This window comes from Pipra filicauda, unplaced genomic scaffold (assembly GCF_003945595.2).
Source record: "Pipra filicauda isolate LSUMZ 115617 unplaced genomic scaffold, ASM394559v2 scaffold7_size6619720_pilon, whole genome shotgun sequence".
In the NCBI taxonomy this organism is placed as follows: domain Eukaryota; kingdom Metazoa; phylum Chordata; class Aves; order Passeriformes; family Pipridae; genus Pipra; species Pipra filicauda.
The window spans coordinates 1,434,371-1,454,143 of NW_024104976.1; the positions used below are offsets into that span (position 1 = coordinate 1,434,371).

A 19,773-nucleotide genomic window follows, 5' to 3' on the forward strand; every position below is an offset into this window, starting at 1 on the left:
CATGATGCCAACAGATGTTCAAAGTACTTCTGAATATTCATCAGATATTGGCCAAATGTTTTGTGGCAAGGAATTCCATGCTGGTTTTCAAAACTTTCTTCTAGAGTTTGTCACCCAAATTCTGTTCTTTCACACAGCACTCTATGCTGGGTATAACTCCAGTGAATCTTTATGCTTACTCCTCATTTACTCTAATCAAAGAAAAATGCAGTCTTCCCATAAAAAACTCAAATTATGCCCTACATCTACATACTCCTGAACGTACAAAATCCAGAATTGAAGCAGAATTTAGATTTTTTCTATACAATTTCCATACATTTTAGAGATAATGTCAAGCTGTAAACTGGCAGTACAATGTAAATGTTGGGGTTTGATTCAAGCCTCTTTTTTAACTTTACACTGACATACATGCTGCTATTCAGCATTTCCAATATTACTTCCAGGCCTCCAACTAGTAGCTTTGATGTTCTCTAAATCCTAGAAAATACACTGTTGTTGCCATATATACATATAAACATGTGACCATACTGATTGCTTTCCATTATTTGTCATTATGCAACTTTAATTAGAAACAGTCTATCTTATTAAGTGAGAATATTTTTTTCTGAAAAATAGACTTATTTCCTCCACTGAAATATAATACAAAATAAATTTAATAGAACTAAATCACATAATCTTCTATATAAGGACACAATCCTTGGACTTCCATTAAGCTCAGCAGGAGTTCTGCTCCTGCAGATGGAGGTGTCTGGTTCTGGAAAGAAAAATTATACTTAAAGTAGCACCTAACCAGGTGTTAAAGACACAACTGGTCAGCAGTGGAAAAAAGCACATATTTAGATGAAGGTTTCATTAGAGTTTGACATAAGCCATGCCTTACCTTTGTAGCCAGCCGACACTCCATTACCCTAATATTGTAATGAGAAGTTGCTGCTTTATTCATTTCAACACAACTGTTTGCAATAACAAACGCTGCTCCACTTGGAAGTCTAACATCAGTTGCCCTCAGTGGATTGAACTCTATCAACTTGGCCTATTGAAAGAAAAATGAATGGTTAGTTTTAATTTACTACTAGCTAACAGAGCACTTAGTTCTATAAATCAAATGCAAATTTGCATGTTTTTTCTCTTGAAAATCCAGAGACAGTTAAGGAAAGAAAGCTGACATGAAACAGTGAGAAAAGAGGTTTAACCTCATTGGTCAAGTTACACATACATTTCAAACCTTTCCCTGTAGCTGGATTTTAAAATGTTTCCATTAAGTCTTTGGGTTTTTTCAGCATTTCACAGAACCCCACCCAACCTATTTTTCTTGCCTGTTTAAGACAACAGTTTTTCTTTGATCTACAGAAAAGTAGCAGGCCTGGCTGAAGCTAATGTGCCTGCTACTAAAACAAGGGGCTTTGCATTCCCTGCCCCTTCATCAATGTCCATCTCCCCCTCAGTCTTCTGATTTTCCACTACATCAAGATTAGTTCACTGAGGTACAGGATAGTACCAACATTTTAGGACTCACTGGAGACACTGATCATGGCACATATGGACAATCAGAGAAGTTAAAACTACGTATAAAAATGTAGTTACTGTCTCCTTTCTGACATAAGAGACTGCCTTGCCTCACAGATGCTTACATAGGCTGCGTCAGATGTTCCCAACATTTGTGACCTTTTCATGGAACAAGCTAGGCATCCATTAATTAAATAATTCAGGATGTAATGTAATCAAGAGATTAAATTCACATCTGGTTTTTCATTGGGATAAGTTGTAAATCATGTGCCCTGCTTTGGCTTCTTAGAATAGACTGTAACTCTGCAAGCAGGGACGTCTTACTGGCTTTGGCATTGTTCACCCCCAGAGAGTTCCTTGAGCAGCTCGAGTGCTAAATAAACAACGACAAATCTGCTTGTACATTATGTACAGCATGTGTGTTACTCCCTGCCATTGAGATTTTGGACCACACCACAGAGTCACTATCAAGACAGACAGACTTGCTTACATTTAAATATACCCTTTAAGAACTGCTGCATTAGATCAGAATGTACCCCTAAGCTGGTCTAGTGTCCTGATTCCAACAGTAGCCATAAATGGCTATTTAGGGGGAATTAAAAATAGGATATACACAAAACAATCTTTTTTGGGGGTATATTTTTCTAGCTTCCCATAAGCAAAGATTACAGTGGTTATTCTTACACTGGAAGAAACATCCAACTATTATGTTTAATAGCTACAAATAGGCTAATACTCTAATAGTGTATCCAAGAAGGTCTTTTTTGAACCCTTTTAAAACTTCTGCCTTCCACAATGTACGGTATTTCTCAATTTAACAATGAATGTTTTGGAAAAAAAACCCCAAACTTCCTTGTTTGTTTTTAACAAGCTGCTTGCTAATGTCATTGTGTTTCTATTAGTTCTTCAGTTATGAAAAGCATTGCATTGAATTCTCCATTTACCTTCTCTTTACTCATTTAGGAGTTTTACAAAGCTTCAAAGTATCACCCCTCTAAGCTTCTTGTTTTCCAAGCTGAAAAGCTTTAAATTATTCAGTCAGTGCTCATATAAAATAATAGCTTTGATCAACCTCAGTGTCCTTTCCTGTACTTTTCTCATTCTAGTATATTTTTTTAAGATGGGAGGCCAGAACTGCATTCAGCTGCAAGTAAACTGAAACAAGGATATTTTCTGGTTTGTTCACAATTTCTTTTCTAATCTTTTCTAACATTTTCTTTGTCTTTTTGATCACCACTTCTGTATATTAGAAAAGCTTCCACTTACATGATCATCTGTGTGCATGCCAACAATATATCATCATTCATGTAGCTGTGTTTTTACTGCAAACAGTATAAAAATGTAGGGAAGGTACAGAGCAAGTGCAGGTGATGTGACACTGAAAATACATGTGTCTCATGATGGCATTAAATGTTTGGTGTAATTCTAGGAATTAGTTTTGTTCTGTGTAAGCTCATCCAAGATATGGCACTAAGGAACAAAAGCTGTAGAGAAATAATACCACAATCATAAGGAAAGTAAAAGTTTTTGTGAAAGGCTCCATCAATTTCAATAAAAGTGCTTTGACAGGTTTGAGGTTGAAACAGTCACAGTCCTGTGCATTTTCTGGGACAGGGATGAACTCCACTGCAGATTCCACTGCAAGCACTCAGGCATAACTTGGCAGGTCCTGTTTATCATAGCTAGTCCACCTTCTGTCACCACGTTTAAAACAGCTAAATGCCTTCTACCTCAGAATCCAGCCACAGAATTGTCTGGAATTAGCAAAACTAGTGAAAAAAAGTCTCCATTGTCTTTGCAACTGAACCTGGCAAAACATCCTAGAACTGTTTGGTTATGAGAATTTTCAAGAAAGCATTTTTGTAATAATTATCCCATTTTCACTGAATACAAGGCATGCCGACCATTCAGACTTCATTATATGGGAAACATTCTGAGTTCAGTGATGAATTAGCCAAATAATGTGGAACCTGGTGCTCTTCTAGAGTACATCTTTTCCTACATCTTTTCCTTCCTCCTTGCCATTTCTCATTTTCCCCATCTTATTCAAACTTGTCATACTCAATTGTACACAAGTTTATACATTTAATTCCCATTTCATTTGGACACCAGTGGTGCTTATACTGCTTACTGAGGTATGCCAGTTTCTCGTCTTATCTTTCTGCTAGACACCTGTGAAGGTATTTTTTGTTTCCATAAACCACTATTACAATGTTAGTTTAGATTACAAATATCCACATACAGTTCCTTCTTCTGCCAGAAAAGAGATTGACTGGTCCATCCCTCCACCTTCTGTGCCAATGTAACGTTCGCTCTTTGTGCAAATTTCTGCAAGTTCCACCTGAAAAAATATTAACAAATATTTTATTTATATTTATATAAAAATATTATATCAGCCAGGGTTAAGGATGGTACTTTTATTCTATTTACATCATATGAACTAGTGAGAAAACAAAGGAAAGAAGGACAGAATTCTGAAACCACTGTCTCTCACACATCAAGTGGTATAAGCTGGTATCAACCAGGATGCCACATGGCCCCTTTTCCCTTTTATTCTGTAGCAAAAGAGAATCAACTATTCAGTCTCCACAAGACCCACCATAGCCAGATGCTTTTAAGAGTATCCTTCTTTAGATACTTAACTCTTGTAGCTGTCTTCCTCCCACCTTCTTTGTTTACTTCAAACCCTTCCATCTCAATAGCCAGTATTTTGTTATTTAGTTTAATCCACCTACATATGCAACTCAGTAGCTTACAGAAAAATGCCAAGTTGTTACTCTATACTATTTTAATGCACTGACTCCACAATCAGAAATACTCAGAAACCTTTTCTCCCTGTAAATATTCTAATCAGTGGTGCTTGTCATTTCTCCTTGAGATACTGTACTCTGCTTACATTGTTTATCTGAACTAACTCAGAGCTATATGTGATGTGCATTCTTTTGTGACATTTTGGGCATATCTTTGTGCATTCTGATACTTGCAGGTCAGAGGATACTATGGGAGAGTGGAATATCATTGTCATAACTGTCAAAAATAATAATTTACAGTAAAGCTTTCAGCTATCAGGCCAAGTCAAAACAAAACACAAGAGAACCCTTGGAGAATGGTCAAAGAACACAGACTAGTCAAAAAGAAGTGGGTCAAAAGGCAAGTATCCCTGTCCACCCATTATGAACCTGACCTGTTTGTTTTTCTAAGCACAAGGTGACCACAGGGAAGATGGGAAAAGAACTTTAGAAAAGCGGTTTTCCAGCCTGTTGGCAAAGTCAGATTCAGATTCCACACTAAGGATGTAGCATTACAGGACTGAATCAAGCTAAGCAGCAAGACAGGGACATTAGCCAGCACACAGCTGTAAAAGGCAGCAGACAGAGGCAGTAAATCACCATGCTGAGAGAGAGGTATGTGCAGGGTGCCTGCCTGTTCGCTCGCTCAAGGTCTGTAATGGCACCACAGACAAAGCTGTAAAATTGGTGCTTAGATGAATGTAATCAGCCTGAACTGTTTGCAAGTGCAATAACAACCAATTTATTCAGCTCACAATGGCCAATAAGCCTTGGGCTGATAAGCAGAAAGTATCAAAAGAACATTAACAAAGTTGCTCTAAAACCATGCAAAGTGGATCTCTTTGAATCCAACATGGTAAATGACTTCTTACTAGAAAAAGACCATTAATGAGGGAACATTGAAAGTGCAATCACTAAAATTACTCTCCTTTTCTGTGCCGCCTTTCCTTTGTGTATTTTAAAGATGAGCTGAAGTAGAGATAATGTTTTCCTTTCTGGAGATAAAATTTTTCTTGAGAAAGTATAGAAACATCATGCATTTTGATGCGCTTTTTTTTTAAAAAAAGCCATCTCCCAGGTTCATCAAAATTCAGTTTTCCTCCCTTGTCCCACATCCACTCCAAGAAGTCTCATTTCCAATTTGAACCTCAGACCTCTTTATCCCATGGATGAAAGTGTAACATCCAATCACCATGTCTCTGCTCCACTCTAAGTTTGAAATGATTCTGAGTGAAATGCTAATGAATGTAATGATGCTTTTTTCCCATTTAATGCTAAAATACTCAACTACAGCTCCACAGAAAAGACCAAGTCTCCACACACAGCAGTCTCTAGGTGCTCACTCTATACATGTGAAGGCATGCCTATTTACAAACATGTTGCTGGGCTGTGGGAATGGCTGCATGTTTCAGCCAGTTCTGCTGAACCTGCCGTTCCTCCCTCTGAGAACACAGCAATACCACATCCCTAATTTTTGTTGCCACTGGCAAGAGATATCAGGATATCAGGAGTTCAGTATTTCTCACTGGCCGAGAAGACCATGCCAGCTGACAGGTCATGGACACTTAAACAGGAGCTGTGGCTGTGCAAACCTGGCCTGAAGTACAGCTCCTGGGTTACTCACAATATATACTCCACTCGTAGGCACAGCTGCCTGAGGTATTACTTCATCTGCAACTGCCAGATAAAGCTTTGCAAAGTCAGAAATCAAGCATTTCACCCTTCACTTAGTCTGGCTGCATCTCTATCTCCACATACGCATCAGCTACCACTTGATTGCTTAAATTGTTTAGACTTTATGAGCCTGGGCTTATTAAATAAATATCAGAAGTCTTGCAGAGGAGGAATGTTAACAATTAGGACAGTGCCACTCCCCTGTCCCTGCACTGGTGAATTGTGCCTGGTTCAGCCGGGCCTCGCTCCGTCCTGGCTCACCAGCTGTCCAGCTGCGTACGCCCGGCTCGCAGCGCTGCTCCAGCTTGAGCAACTTCTGTTTTGAAACTGAGCGAGGATTGGCAGGACCACCAAGTAGTAACTGGCAAGGGTTGCGAAGAACCCTCTCCACAAGACAGCCCAAGGCATCCCTGAAATATTATTTGGTTTCTAATTTAAACAGGCCCTTGCTGACACAGGCTGGCCTTCTAATACGGGGATGAGAAGCATGTGAATGGAGAGGAAATCGTCTGTATAGAGAGCAGTTTCTACTTACTATTGAGACAAATGGGCAAATGTTTGACTTTTTGCTAAAATGAGTGAAAGGGCAAAGTTTCATTGGAAGCTAATATGAAGACTAAACTGAAGAGCCTTGTGTACATATTTGATACTTGGAAAAGGATGGTCATACGACTGAAACAGTGAACCGAATGTCAGGAGGTCTGGGCTCAATTTCTAGCTCCACATTAGTTTCTCCTGATTCAGAGAAAGTCTCTTTAATTCATCATGGTTTCATTTCCTCAGTACAATGAGGAGTATCTTCCCCTCTTCGTAATTAGTAATTGCTACTTGGGATTCTTAGATGATAATGCTGTAAATATGTGTGACTTCATTACTAGAAACTGAAAAAAACCACATTTTACTACCCAAGTTCTTAGAGTTTAGGCTTCTCTAAGAAAATACCTCTAAGGAAAAAAATCTGTGAGAACTATGTAATAAAAGGAAATAACTTTTGCCTATCTCAGAGCAATGCCTTGTTTCCATTCAACTTTAGACACTCAGAAGCTCTTTAGGGCAAGGACTGTTTGAATCATCTGTATAAATGTTATTTATATCTCTGCAGTGTACGCCTGACCTGTTAAAACACAGAGCTTCTCAGATCCCAGATCTCACTGCACAATTTGGCAACATCTCAGATGTATGTCTGAGCAACACCTAGGCATGCAACACCTTCCTTCTGGATGCACTGCAGTTCTTGCAGAGAAGTAACTCAGAGCATTCTCACGGCCACATTTAGGGGGATTGTACCCCAGACTACACCACAGCATCACCTGGCAGGTAGGTAGGTCAGAGGGGGCCAGATGCTCCTTGGGGGCTTAAGAGTGCAACTGTTATGCAGATAAAATAAACAATGTTGTCCCTGTGAAGTTGTGCAGGAGTCCTAGGACAGGCTTTCTCACTGAACAAGGTGAAAGCAGGTATTTGCTCCTCGTGAAGAACCACGAGAAATACACAGAATAAACCCATCTGCACGTAGACTCCTCTTGCATCCCATGTATTCTGATTCATATGACAGATCACTTTGAGCCAACCACAAAACATAACTAGTTCTACTCACCCAAGGCTCATTAGCATGCTTTTCCATCCCTAAAGCAGTATTTCAAAAACACTAGTAAATCATAATTTAGGTCTTCATAGAGTTTTCACATAGTTTACTTTAAAAACATTCCTATAAGGCTGCTGTTATCTTCAATTTAGAGACAGCACAGATATTTATATGGTTTGTTCAAAGTCATGTGAATATGTCACAAAGCTGAAAAGAGAATTCAGAAACCTCCCTATTTCCAGTATTGTGGCTTATTGCAGGGTGGATTTAAAATCCTATTAATTATATGATGGTAATGAAAAGTGGAACAAAAAGATACTAAAATCCAAGTTAAAATGGGTTTGAATAGTAGCATTATGATTCTAGAAAAAGAATTATTTAATCAGACGAATTAAAAATTTCCTTACCTCAACTATTTTGAGATCCACATATGCTACTGCCCTCTGAATTTCTGTATTATTGTTCTAGGACGTTGTTCCAACAGGACTAACTAGACCAGGTCATGTGTACAGTAACTATCACGCAGACAGTAAGTCCTAAGCTGTCATCTACACTATTAAACAAGCAAAATGATACATTTAAAATAGTATTTCAAAAACCTCAAACATCAGGAGATGTTTCCTTTGATCTCACCCCCTGTGAAAAAAACAGCCCAACAAACCAGTGCACATAATCACAGTGCATATAATCCCTTCCTGAGTTGGAAGGGACCCCCAAGGATCATCAAGTCCTGCTCCTGGCCCTGCACAGGACAATCCCCAGAATCCCACCATGTGCCTGAGAGCGTGCCCATGAGTAAGGGATTGTCAGCATAAAAAATTCATTAAAAGACTTGAGTCAGAATAAATATATAAAGTATATTAAGATAAAAGCAGCCTTTGTAGGTCAAACCAATGCCACATCTAGTCTTGTATCTTGTACCTGAAAGCAGGCTCATAGTATGAACAGCTGGTATTTCTCCAGGACTTTATTTTTTATTTCTAGGCTGAATATGAATTCTGCACCCTTAGTTACCAACAGTGGATTTCTTATACATGAATTTGTCCAGGCTCCCTTTTCACTCATTGACAATTTTAACATGTAGATCATCCAGTAACAAGGACTTCTACAACTTGTCAGGTGAAGAACTGTCTCCTTTTGTTGATTATTAACATGCCACTGACTGGCTTCATTCCATACCTTCTGGCTCTTACCATTTGAGGGGCAATGAACAATTGATTCCTATCCACTCCATCAATTACAGTCTTTATTTTATGGATCTCTATCACTTCTCCTTTAAGTGACTTCTTCCAAAGAGTCCTAATATACTTTTATGGGGGTCGTTCTGTACCTTTAATCATCCATGTGGCTTCTTCCTAAATCTTTGTCAGTTTAACTACCTTGGTTGGTAAGAAAGAGAAAGGCAAACTTACAGCTTTTCTTAGTCTACCTTAGAGAAAATGTCACTGTATTATTTGCTGCTTTAATGTGACAAATGAGCCACATAAAATGTGTTAATTACTGTTGGCATAAACATATCGTAATGCAACCTCATCCCGTTCAGCACTACTATTCCACCACTGTCACTGAGGTGACAGGAGAGATTATGTGACCACGTCTGACCCTCCTGTGCAAAGTCCCTTTGTTTAAACCTGCTTAGGCAGTGCATGGTTGAAGCAAACTGTTCCCTTGTGCTGACTGTAGGGAGGGCTGTGAAAATGAGCACCAGTAAGCAGGGAGCTGGCGTGGAGACTGCAAAGATCTGCAGTTAGTTCAGCAGTGCCCTGAGCTGGTTTGTACACGCGGCCTGTTCAGCCTCGGAGCACAGCAGAGGGATGAGCGTAACGTGACAGTAGGAGTAGCTGGTAGGTGAGTTAAACCTTGGAGTCTCCCTGGTGATCTGTCAAGAAACACTAAATATTGCAGCTCTTGAATGCCAGACCCAGTATCATCCACGCAAACAGCACTTTTATAGCTGTTGGCAAGTCCACATGCCAGGTTGGCTGAGCTTCCATGGGAGATGTTTAGTATCAATGAGTTTCATGATATATTAACGGGGTTTTTTTGTTGTTTATCCAGCAAAAAATGATACAACATTATTAAATGAGAATATCCATAATTAAAACACTACAAAGCCACATTTCAAGGAGTAGAATATCAGTGCATACAACTGACTAGCAAGCAATTAAGCATTAAGAAATTTATGTGAATTAATTACTTAAGGAAGCTGCTCTGAGGTTTTAGACAACTTTAGTTGGAGGACTTGGAAAAATCTGAAACTAACAATGTTCACAATGTAATTTTTTAGGCTGTTCTTTTTCAGTAGCTTAATTCTAAAGTCTGTTCAGAATGTATCCTATTGCAGAAGGCAGTACTTACCAGTTCATCTAGCAGGCAACTGACCCCCACGTGCAGACCTAGGCTAGCTTTTGATCTAAGAGCTCTACTAACTACCTCTGCTTTTTGTTTGAAACAATTTAAGGTTCTCCCTGATAAGGAGCAAGTCAATCTTGGGTTACAAAGAAAGAAATTACTACCACTTAAATCTGCTTTATCTTTGAGCCACAAGATTTCCTATCCAGCATGCAGAAAGTCTAATCTGGGAAATCATATTAGTGGAGATATAATTTAGTCTGACAAAGAAGGGTTGTGATTTTTTATTATTAGTTGCCTTATGTGTAGTTACTCTAGATGGAGAGATTTCTTGTAATAAGAACTCATCAGTAGCTCTGCATCATGTTACCTTGTTTGGGATTTTTAATGGAAAAAGCGGGTTTTCAGTAAAATGATACTTTTCATTAGAATGTATTTTTCTCTGCTTGTTTATGTTTCAATATGAAACACCTCAAATTCAGGTTTCGATTTACAACTGAGTATTTTTGGTCTTTCAAGTTGAAGAACTGATAAATTATGAACCACCAATGTAGCTCATTTGAATCTCTCTTGCCTCATCATTTATTTTACTTTCTCTCAGTTGTATATTATTGATAATGAACATGAGGGCCTTAATGTACAAAGGTATTTAGGAATCTGAGGAATAAGGAAAGTGAACAGATGATCACTTACTTATAAAAAAAGTCCTAAAAATAGAAACCTAAAGAATTATCTGAATGAGAACAGCTAAGGAAGTTTCACCTTTAATAGTCCCCTTGCTCATAAAGAGGCCAAGGGCCAACTGCTCAGATTTTCACTCATGCAATAATGGGTCTGGACAGTGTGTAAACTGTGACAGAATTTGTCCCTATATAACTGTCACTGTCAATATGTTCCAAACCAGGGATAAATCCCCTTCAATCTCACATAGCCCTTTAAAGAAGCAAACTTGTGTAAGATTAAACCCCTTAAAAGAGTAAGACAATTAGTGAGTAGGAGACAGGCAAATATTTGTTAGTAAAACAGAATTAGTGTTGCTTAGTATTTTTTTGGAACAGCTCACCCTACATTACACAGAAACTTGATATATACAAATCCAGAATGACAGCAGCCAAAATAAAGCAATCTTCTCCATAGAATGATAGTATTAAATTACATCTGCCTCAGTGGTTTAATGGAAGTTCATTTTGGCCAAAGTTCAGTGTGCTACATTTTCTACATATCACAATGCAATAGTAATGATAACTAATCTTTAGAATAATAAAAAATTTCTTCCTGTTTTAAACTTTATTATTCATGAAGGGAAGCTCCATGAAGAAAATAAATTTGTGAATATAAATTTTTTTAGCATTGTCATTTCCAGTGTTCTAAAAGTCTCTCCAGCATGCACATTTAAGTAACTGGAGTATTTAAATATCTATTCAGTTAAAAGTCCTGTGCATACACTTACTGTCCCTATATAAATACAGTAATGGTTCCCCAATGAACATTTTGGTCAGTTTAATCTACAAAGTCAGACTCAGTCTGATGCTTTCCTTTACAACAAATAATGTTGGTAATTTAATGGCAAATGTAGTGTTGATTTTCTGTGAAATTCTACACAGTTTTGTTCACAATACACAAAACTGAAAACGAATGAGAAACATTTATACATAAAGACAAGTATTTTACAGGAAGAAGAAAACATTCTCCATCACTTAAGGCAAATTTAAACTCTAGTTACATGGTGGTATTTTTTTTCCAAGCTGGGCACATTTTATATACATGTATATAGGTACAAAAATAACTTCTGAAATATAAGACACTGTGTTTCATTTATTAAGGTATAAAATGATGGCCAAATTTTGAGGTTATTTTTATCACCAGGAATGTCTTTATTTTTAATATCTGGTCTTGACTAGGAATAGATTGCTGAAAGTTACCATCTGCTTCCAGTTTGCACATAAAATCCCAATTAGCTAAACTTCATATCTGTTTTGCAAGGTAATTACACTTTTTTCCAAAATGGGGAAATATTTGTCAGATAGTATCTGGATGTCTTCATAAGCACAGCAATCTTAGCTTGACTTTGTCTGCCCTCTAACATGCTCAAATAGAAGGTTATCAATTTGGTTGATGAGAGATTATGGCCTTTGATTACCACTGCTCCAAAGTACTCTGTTTCCTCTTGATTACAAACATACATAGTCAAACGTAACAAGTTAAAGAGCCCTGTTTTTTCAATTCCACAGGGAGAAAGGGACTTCAGTACTTCTCAGTAATGTCGTGGGTTTCTGTGGCTGGGTTTTGGTAGCGGAGGGGGGCTACAGGGGTGGCTTGTGTTAGAAGCTGCTGGAAGCTTCCCCTGTTCTGTGGAGCTGATGCCAGCCGGCTCCAGGACAGATTTCCTGCCCCTGGCCAAGGCCGAGCCAATTAGGAGTAATAGTAACCCCTCTGTGATAACATGGTTAGAAAAGAAGATTGTTGTGCAGAAGAAATTCCAGCCAGGGAAGAGCGACTGAGAACATGAGACACCAAGGCCAGTGCAGAAGGAGCAGGAGGTGCTCCAGGCACCAGAGCTGAGGCCCTGCAGCCCGTGGTGCAGCCCATGGTGGGGCAGCTGTGCCCCTGCAGCCCATGGAGGAGCATCGGGGTGCAGAGACCCACCTGCAGCCCATGGAGGAGCCCATGCTGGAGCAGGTGGATGCATGAAGGAGGCTGTGACCCCGTGGGAGGCCCAGGATGGAGCCCGTGGAGAGGGAAGCCCCCGCTGGAGCAGGTTTTTCCCAGGTAGGGCTTGTGGCCCCCCTGTGGGGGACCCACGTTGGTACAGCTCATTCCTGAAAGACTGACCCCATGGAGGAGTGACCCACAGGACAGCAGTCTGAGAAGAGCTGCTGCCCAAGGGATGGACTCATGCTGGAGAGGTCCATCAAGGACTGTCTCCCGTGGGAGGGACCCCACGGGAGCAGGGGAAGGACTTCTCTCCCTGAGCAGTGGCAGAAACAACAACTGACCATAACCCCCATTCCCTGTCCCCCTGCACCGCTGGGGGGGAGGAGGGAGAACATGAAAGGAAGGAGGGCTGGGGGGAAGGTGTTTTTAAGACTGTTTTATTTCTCACTCTTTGGCTCTTATCCTGTTAGTAATAAATATAAGTATTGTCCCCACTTTGAGTCTTGTTTTGCCCGTGAAGGTGATCAGTCACTGACCTCTCCCAGCTCTTATCTCTACTCATGAATTCTTAGCTGGTATCTGGCCAGGGTCAACCCACTACAGTCTTTTTGGTGGCCTGTACGGGGAAGTCATGAGGATTTTGAGATAAGGATAGTAATTGGGAGAGGTAACGGGCAAAACAAGTACTGAACAATGTTAGAGAATGAAATGACTGGGGAGAATTTTGGCTGTAATTGTGGTAAAGGTACAAGGGGTGGATTTTGTGTAAATTGTCCATTTGAATTTGGTGTTATGGTGATGTTATTTTGATTTTTGGTGGGGGGAATTTTTGTTATATTCTGTTTTGGTAGGTTGTTATTTTTGTTTACATAAGGGAAGGTTATGTGATGAATGTGGAATTTAAAATTATTAAATATATGATTCACAGAGGCGAGGGATGGAATAAATCTCTGGGATTTTGTTTTCTTTTTTCCCACCTCACTCTCTCCCCTGCCCCTCTGGGGAGGGGAGTGATAGAGCGGCTGGGTGGGCACCTGGTGTCCAGCCAAGGTCAACCCACCACAAGTATTAACAGTACTTTATAACACAATATCTATGTGCCATTTTTTGTGTAAATAATTTGTGTTTCTTATATAAATAACCTAGCATGCATCTATCAAACATTTTTGATGCATCAGTATAATAAATTATAAAAATAAAATATTTTTTAAAAAAATAGAATAAATTATAAAACAATCCTAGGCAGTATTATCAGCACTAGTTATTAATTTCAAAGTCCCGCTATCAATATGTATACTCACAGGTTTTCCTGCCAGATAGGCAAAGGTAGGTATATGGAGGTGTTAAAGCCCTACTGCAGAAACATTATTAGGAAGTGGTAAAGGGTTCAACTTAAGCCCTTTCCTTATTATATAGAGGCTTCAGAAACAAAGAAGAAAGGATTCCAGAGATATCTATTCTCCCCTGAAATCAGTGACATTAGCAGGTACAGTAACTGTTGAAATACCATTTAAAAATGTTTTAAACCCACACTCAAATTCATCTGAGCCATAGCTTGGGAGAATTGGAGCCAATAGACACTGTGCCATTACAGATTAGGTTTAGGTCCTTTATTTATCATTTTGTCTGACTTAGATTTTTCTCAGTCTAGATAAAGTTAAATATAACTTACCTTCCTATATCCAACATTTCATGTTAAATTAAATAAACCCTATTCATTTCTGATCTATTCTTCCCAGTAAGTATGTGCACAGCTGCCCAGCCTTGGGTAACAGAGAAGATGTTAAGGTGGCTGAACAGACCTTAGTTTCACAAGATTTAACATCTGGACAGCAACACTATCATCACATCTTTCAAGTAAATCTAATTACTCAAAACACTAAGTCATTTTCTGTACTCATTAATTCCTACCACGTAACACAATGCTGGGACAATTTAGAGCATTATTATATTTCCTTTACAAAAAGTATCTTCTCCTGATGAAAAGTTATACAAAAGATTGATTTTGTAACAGTGAAATAAAAATCACTCTAAAATCAAAAACTAGTAATAGTGAGCATTGCTGCTGCTTGAGTGATGCCAACACAGCCTTAGACTGGTATCCTGTCTGGAGAAGAAAAATGGATTCTTTTTAAGGATCACATTCTACATTTTCCATCTTGTTATTTGAATGCTATTGCACTGCTGCAACTGGTTAGCACTGCACATCTGGCTGAATTGTCTTGAACTGGTATTTTCCCTAAACTATTGTGTATGTGTGTGATGGGTTTTTTAAAAAAAAATTTGTATGCACACTGAAACAATGCCCTATTGCAGACTGCTACACACAATTAGGGAGAGCATATTTTTTTCTGATTTTGTTTTCAATGTCAAAAAAGTGCTATTTTTAAAGTAAGCCACCATGAAATTCTAGCCATGCTTTTACAATGTTTTTTAATTCTGGGGTTTTTTGGCTCTTAATCTCATAGGCCCAAACTTCACACTGGAAGTGTTATCTCGTAAAAGCTCTAAATTTCAAGGACTTTTACTCTACAGCTACTATTTTAAACTTGCATTTGTCAGGAAAAAGAGCGTATAACTAAAATATTCTCATAAAAATAGTTTCACAGAAGCAAAACAGATAAATGTTCCATTCAGTAAAAGGTCAATTTTTCATAACTTTGGCTACAGAAGCCCTACAATTCAGCCAAATTTGATTCCAAAGCCAAAAGTTTCCTGTACTGCTGCTACAAACCATCGTACTAAGATTTTGCAAAGTCCATCAGACTAATGAGGGGCAAAAAGTCAATCTTTTCTCATAAAATTACCGCCATGACCAAATATTGTTACTTATAAATGCCACAATTTACAACTTTCGCAACTGTAAAGCATCTGAAAAAAAAAAGGGTGGAGGGGAAGGGTACAATGATATTTCTTCTTTAAAATAAACAAACACATTAATATCCAGAGCCTTAAAAATGCAAGGTCCTGGTTTGCTTTCTAGTAGAAAGGCTCTGGAAAGCCCCTAGTTCTGCTCAGCTAAGAATTTCCCTGCCATGGGGGAGCTCCCGGCTGATGCACAGCCAGCATTGCTGGATCCTGCACAGATATCATTTGACACCAGCACAGGATGCATTAGGAGCTGGCAAGAAGTGGCCAGAGCACGTTTTATACTTCTGAGGGCTCACATGCCTAGATTGCTCTAATTTATACTCAGCTCTGCCTTATACAAGGCAGTTCTGGGAGGCTAAGCATAAATCCAGTGCAACAGAGAATCTGGATTTAGCCAGATACAAGAGGTCTCTAATGCTAAATCATAAATTAGCCAAGAACACTGAACTTGTTTTTACTGTCCTGTAAGATTTGGGGAAACTTAAAGCCTGGACAGAAGTAATCAGTCTTCAGAGCTGTCATCCTCTCCTTTAACCACCACAACCAAGTGTCTTGGTCTATGCAAGCACACAAAACCTGGGAGATGTTCCTAATTGTGCCTATGTTGGCTATTGAGAATTCTCATCTGTACATTAATTGGTGATTTTTCATCACAAGTGCAAAGTATCTGGCTGCAGACAGCGGGATTTCCTGACAAAAATGTGCAATTGTGTCTCTTGTGTTTGTCCAACTGTATTTCAGACACAAGTTTAACTTTCAGCACATTTTTCAGACAGCAAGAAGAGACTTTGGGTTGACTGAACAGGACACATGAGGAGAAGGAAAGCCATTCAGTGGTGTCTCTGTCTTCTTTCTCTTCCTCCATAATTTTATGTGAAAATGCCAGAAGTTTTGCACCTTTCTTTACAACAAGTCTGGCATAATGCTGGCCAGTACTCCCAAGCCATGTGTAAATTGAGCTCAAGATACACACTGTATCATTTATTCCCTGAAGAAGGCTGTGCAGTATTTCTTGGAATAATGAAAACCTGGCTTCTGGTTTTGCAGATACAGATTTCTACTACCTAGTAAAATTTGGGCTTCCTGACCTCTGCCAGTTTTACAGATTTTGAAGATAGCCTATTTGAACACATGCACTCCAGTGATTTTGATCAGCAGTTCCCAAGCTGAGCTCATTTGGTGACCACCATCGGAGATGGGGCTGAGCTGTGGTGAGACCATCTGTGCAAAACCAGAAGCTTGTTGCCAGGACAGGTACATGTCATGTCACCTCCAACCCTTTAACTGCAAAGTCTCATTCATCCAAGTGGAATTCTTGACTCCACACTTTCATCTCCCACTCCTCTACATGTCTGACCTCACAAAGCAGAGCCTCTGTCAAGGTGTCCAATCCCTCACCTACCTTTTGACCACACCTTGCACTGACACAAATCAGGGTGACAGTGACTGTAGCCATATCCTCCTACATAAAAAAGCTGCCCTGCCTCACCAACCTGTTTCCTTCTGCCTTGACCCTCTCCTGAAGCCCTTTGAGGTGTGCACTGTGGGACGGTGAAGTCACTGCTGAGCAATTGCTGCAACTACAGCTACACAGAGAAGTAAATCACAACAGATCAGCAAAAACTTTCTGTGTGAATCTGTTTACCTCATGGCTCAGAGAAGTGCTTGTTACAAGCAGAGTTAACAGCTGCCATCATCATGTACCACTTTCAGTTGGCTTTGTACCACAATTTGGGAATGTCTGCCTTAGACAATAGGCACAAATATGCATAACAGTCACATTTAGATCTGTTCTTTTCTCTTCCTGACAATGTTCTAATTTAAGATCCTAGTTTCACTTAACCAGACGTTTTTACTGGAGAGAAGTTCATTCCCATATGGCACCTTCAAGGACCATGACTCCTCCAGAAATTTGTATTACATGAGCCAAATTCTACTAACAGTTGTACTGCTAACAGGTCACATACTTGGGGTTTGTTTTTAGACTAATGTTTGTTTAAAAGTGAGGAATACATTTTGGATTGTAAATATGTTCATTCTGAAAAAACTATGAAGAGAATAAGGAGAGTCAGATGGAAGAATTTTACCTCTCGTTTGTACTGATTATATAATTTATCAAGAAATTGTTCCACAGGCCTCCAACAGATGCTCTGCTGTTAAAGCCATGAAAAGTCATTCAGGGAGAGGGTAAAGGCCTCGGGGGTGTGGTCCACATGTTTCAGCACATATATCCTCAGTCCTGGCCTGCAGATAGCACATCTGGTTCAGGCATGGACCTGATGGTTGGCCAAAATACAGGCTTACAATAATGCTCCTTTTTTCAGCTTTAATGTAAGCCTGTGTTCTTGCCAAATTCAAATGCTGCCAAAATTTGGCCAAAGATGTTTGCTCAATTGTGCAATATCTTAAGTTTATATCCAACAACTCTTTGCAAAAACAATTGTATCGTGTTTTTAATGTTTACAGGCATTAACAATATTTAATTTTAAGTAGAATTTTAGTGCTGACATTCTCTTGTTTTACAGTAAATTACCTTAGAGAGGGTTTTTCCATTAGCTCTGAGTGTCACGAGTCCTGCACAGCACACCAAAGCACTGGAGCTAGAGAGACCAGAACTTGGAGGGATGGTTCCATCTAGCAGACAATTCATTCCAGTTGGGTTATTAAGACCAAAATGTTCCTAACAATGAAAAATAAACAATCTCAGTTTCAAGTACAGACAGGCTCAGGCTTGCAATTATCTGATACTTAGAAAGAGAATCCTTCTACTGAGTTGCTTAAACCAAGGACCTGCTTCTGGTATCTCCAAAATAAACCAAAAGCAAAGTTTTCCTTCTATTCCTTAAGAACAAAGCCAATGGTAGGGCTCCAGCCAAAGGTATGTCTACAATTGCTGTACACAAACATATAACTGTACCCCAAGCAGAACTCAGTATGGGCTGAATGCCCAAGAATTTACCAAGCTTCGTGGGTGGGTTTTGCAGCAACTGCCTCCACTCTGAGCTGCCGTGGTGACAGTTACCAATCATTTCATACCCTACTTTTGTCCTTTTCTTGACAGCTCTTCATTTTAAGGCATCCTGAGGAGCTTCACATCTAACAGTGGCATGTGGTGTTAGGGAGCCACGTGACACTGATGGGGAACTGGTAGCCATGCAGCTGTATTCAAAGGCAGATGCTCATCTCCTGAAGCACCCACAGGACTGACCCTGGGAAAACCAAATGGTACTTGAGGGACTCTGTGCTTTTGGAGGCACAAAGACACATCTACCAGCAGGAATGGTCTCTGTCATGCTACTTTTAGAATAAGGTTTAAAATACTTTTACGTGCATGATAGGTATTACAAATAATACATTTAATCCAGAAGTCATAAATCCTCATGTACATACTCTTTTAATTATTCTTTAGTCGCTTTGTCTTTTTATTTATAATTGCTTTAATATAAGTTTCTCTCTGCTGTCAGTTTGAAACAAACATGCAGTACTTATTAAAAAATCATTGAATGTATATGGGAGGTATATGAATAGCTGCATTCTGATGCAATTTATATGTCAATAGACTATATGTTACAGTGTCAATAATCAGAAAAAATAGCAGTGTTTTCATAAAGAAATACCCACCTTCAAAAAATTTCTACTGCTTTTCCTGAAACAACTTCAGCCATAAGTACCAATGGTAGAGATCAGCAAACACAAAGAACCTCCTTTAAAGTCTTCTACTATCAGTTCAAATTATTTTGAATTTCCCCTTCTACAAATATAGGAAATTCATACCTAAAATACTATTGCTGCCCATGCCCCTTCATGAAGAACACTAGGCAGGCTTGTTCAAAAACAGAAAATGCTTGAGTAACCAGAAACTGATCCCCAGTTTCTGGATTGTCTTGAATATGAATCAGGCTTGCAGACTTATCACGCGATGTTTAAATAGAAAACGTACTTCAGTTTCAAAAATGAAAATGGACTTTGCCAAGTTCTGCAACAGTTCTGTCCCAAAAGGATAGCATGTTCAACTCAATATAAACAGATTATCCTGCTGGACCCTCTGAGTACTTGTATTTCAGTGTTTCTTAAGCCTGTAACATTTATGCTTATTTTCTGCCAGTACTAGAGTCTGCAAACCTGCTTTGCAAATTAACCTTCAAGTATGAAAGCTTGTCCTTAGGAAACAAATCTCAGTAGCAGACTGCAAAATAAATAAAGTCAATTGGTCATGCTAGCCTTAATATAAGAAAGGACATATTGTAAAGAAACCTAATCTATATCTCTCCAGTCAATGCAATTTAAACGCTTGTGGTACTGAGCAATACCAAATTGAAAATACTCATGTTACTGCACACA

At 39.1% G+C, this 19,773-nt stretch overlaps 1 protein-coding gene across 5 annotated transcripts in view; it reads right to left on the reverse strand.

Moving 5' to 3' along the window:
* Positions 1-19,773, reverse strand: part of GALK2 (galactokinase 2) — a 48,323-nt gene that overhangs the window by 19,385 nt on the left and 9,165 nt on the right. For all 5 annotated transcript variants that reach the window (XM_027732103.2, XM_027732107.2, XM_027732105.2 and 2 more), the window contains 3 exons: positions 17,966-18,112; positions 3,749-3,847; positions 881-1,033 (listed from right to left, as the gene is read on the reverse strand). In XM_027732103.2, coding sequence (XP_027587904.1) covers positions 881-1,033; positions 3,749-3,847; positions 17,966-18,112 — 399 coding nt within the window. The remainder of the gene's footprint in view (positions 1-880; positions 1,034-3,748; positions 3,848-17,965; positions 18,113-19,773) is intronic.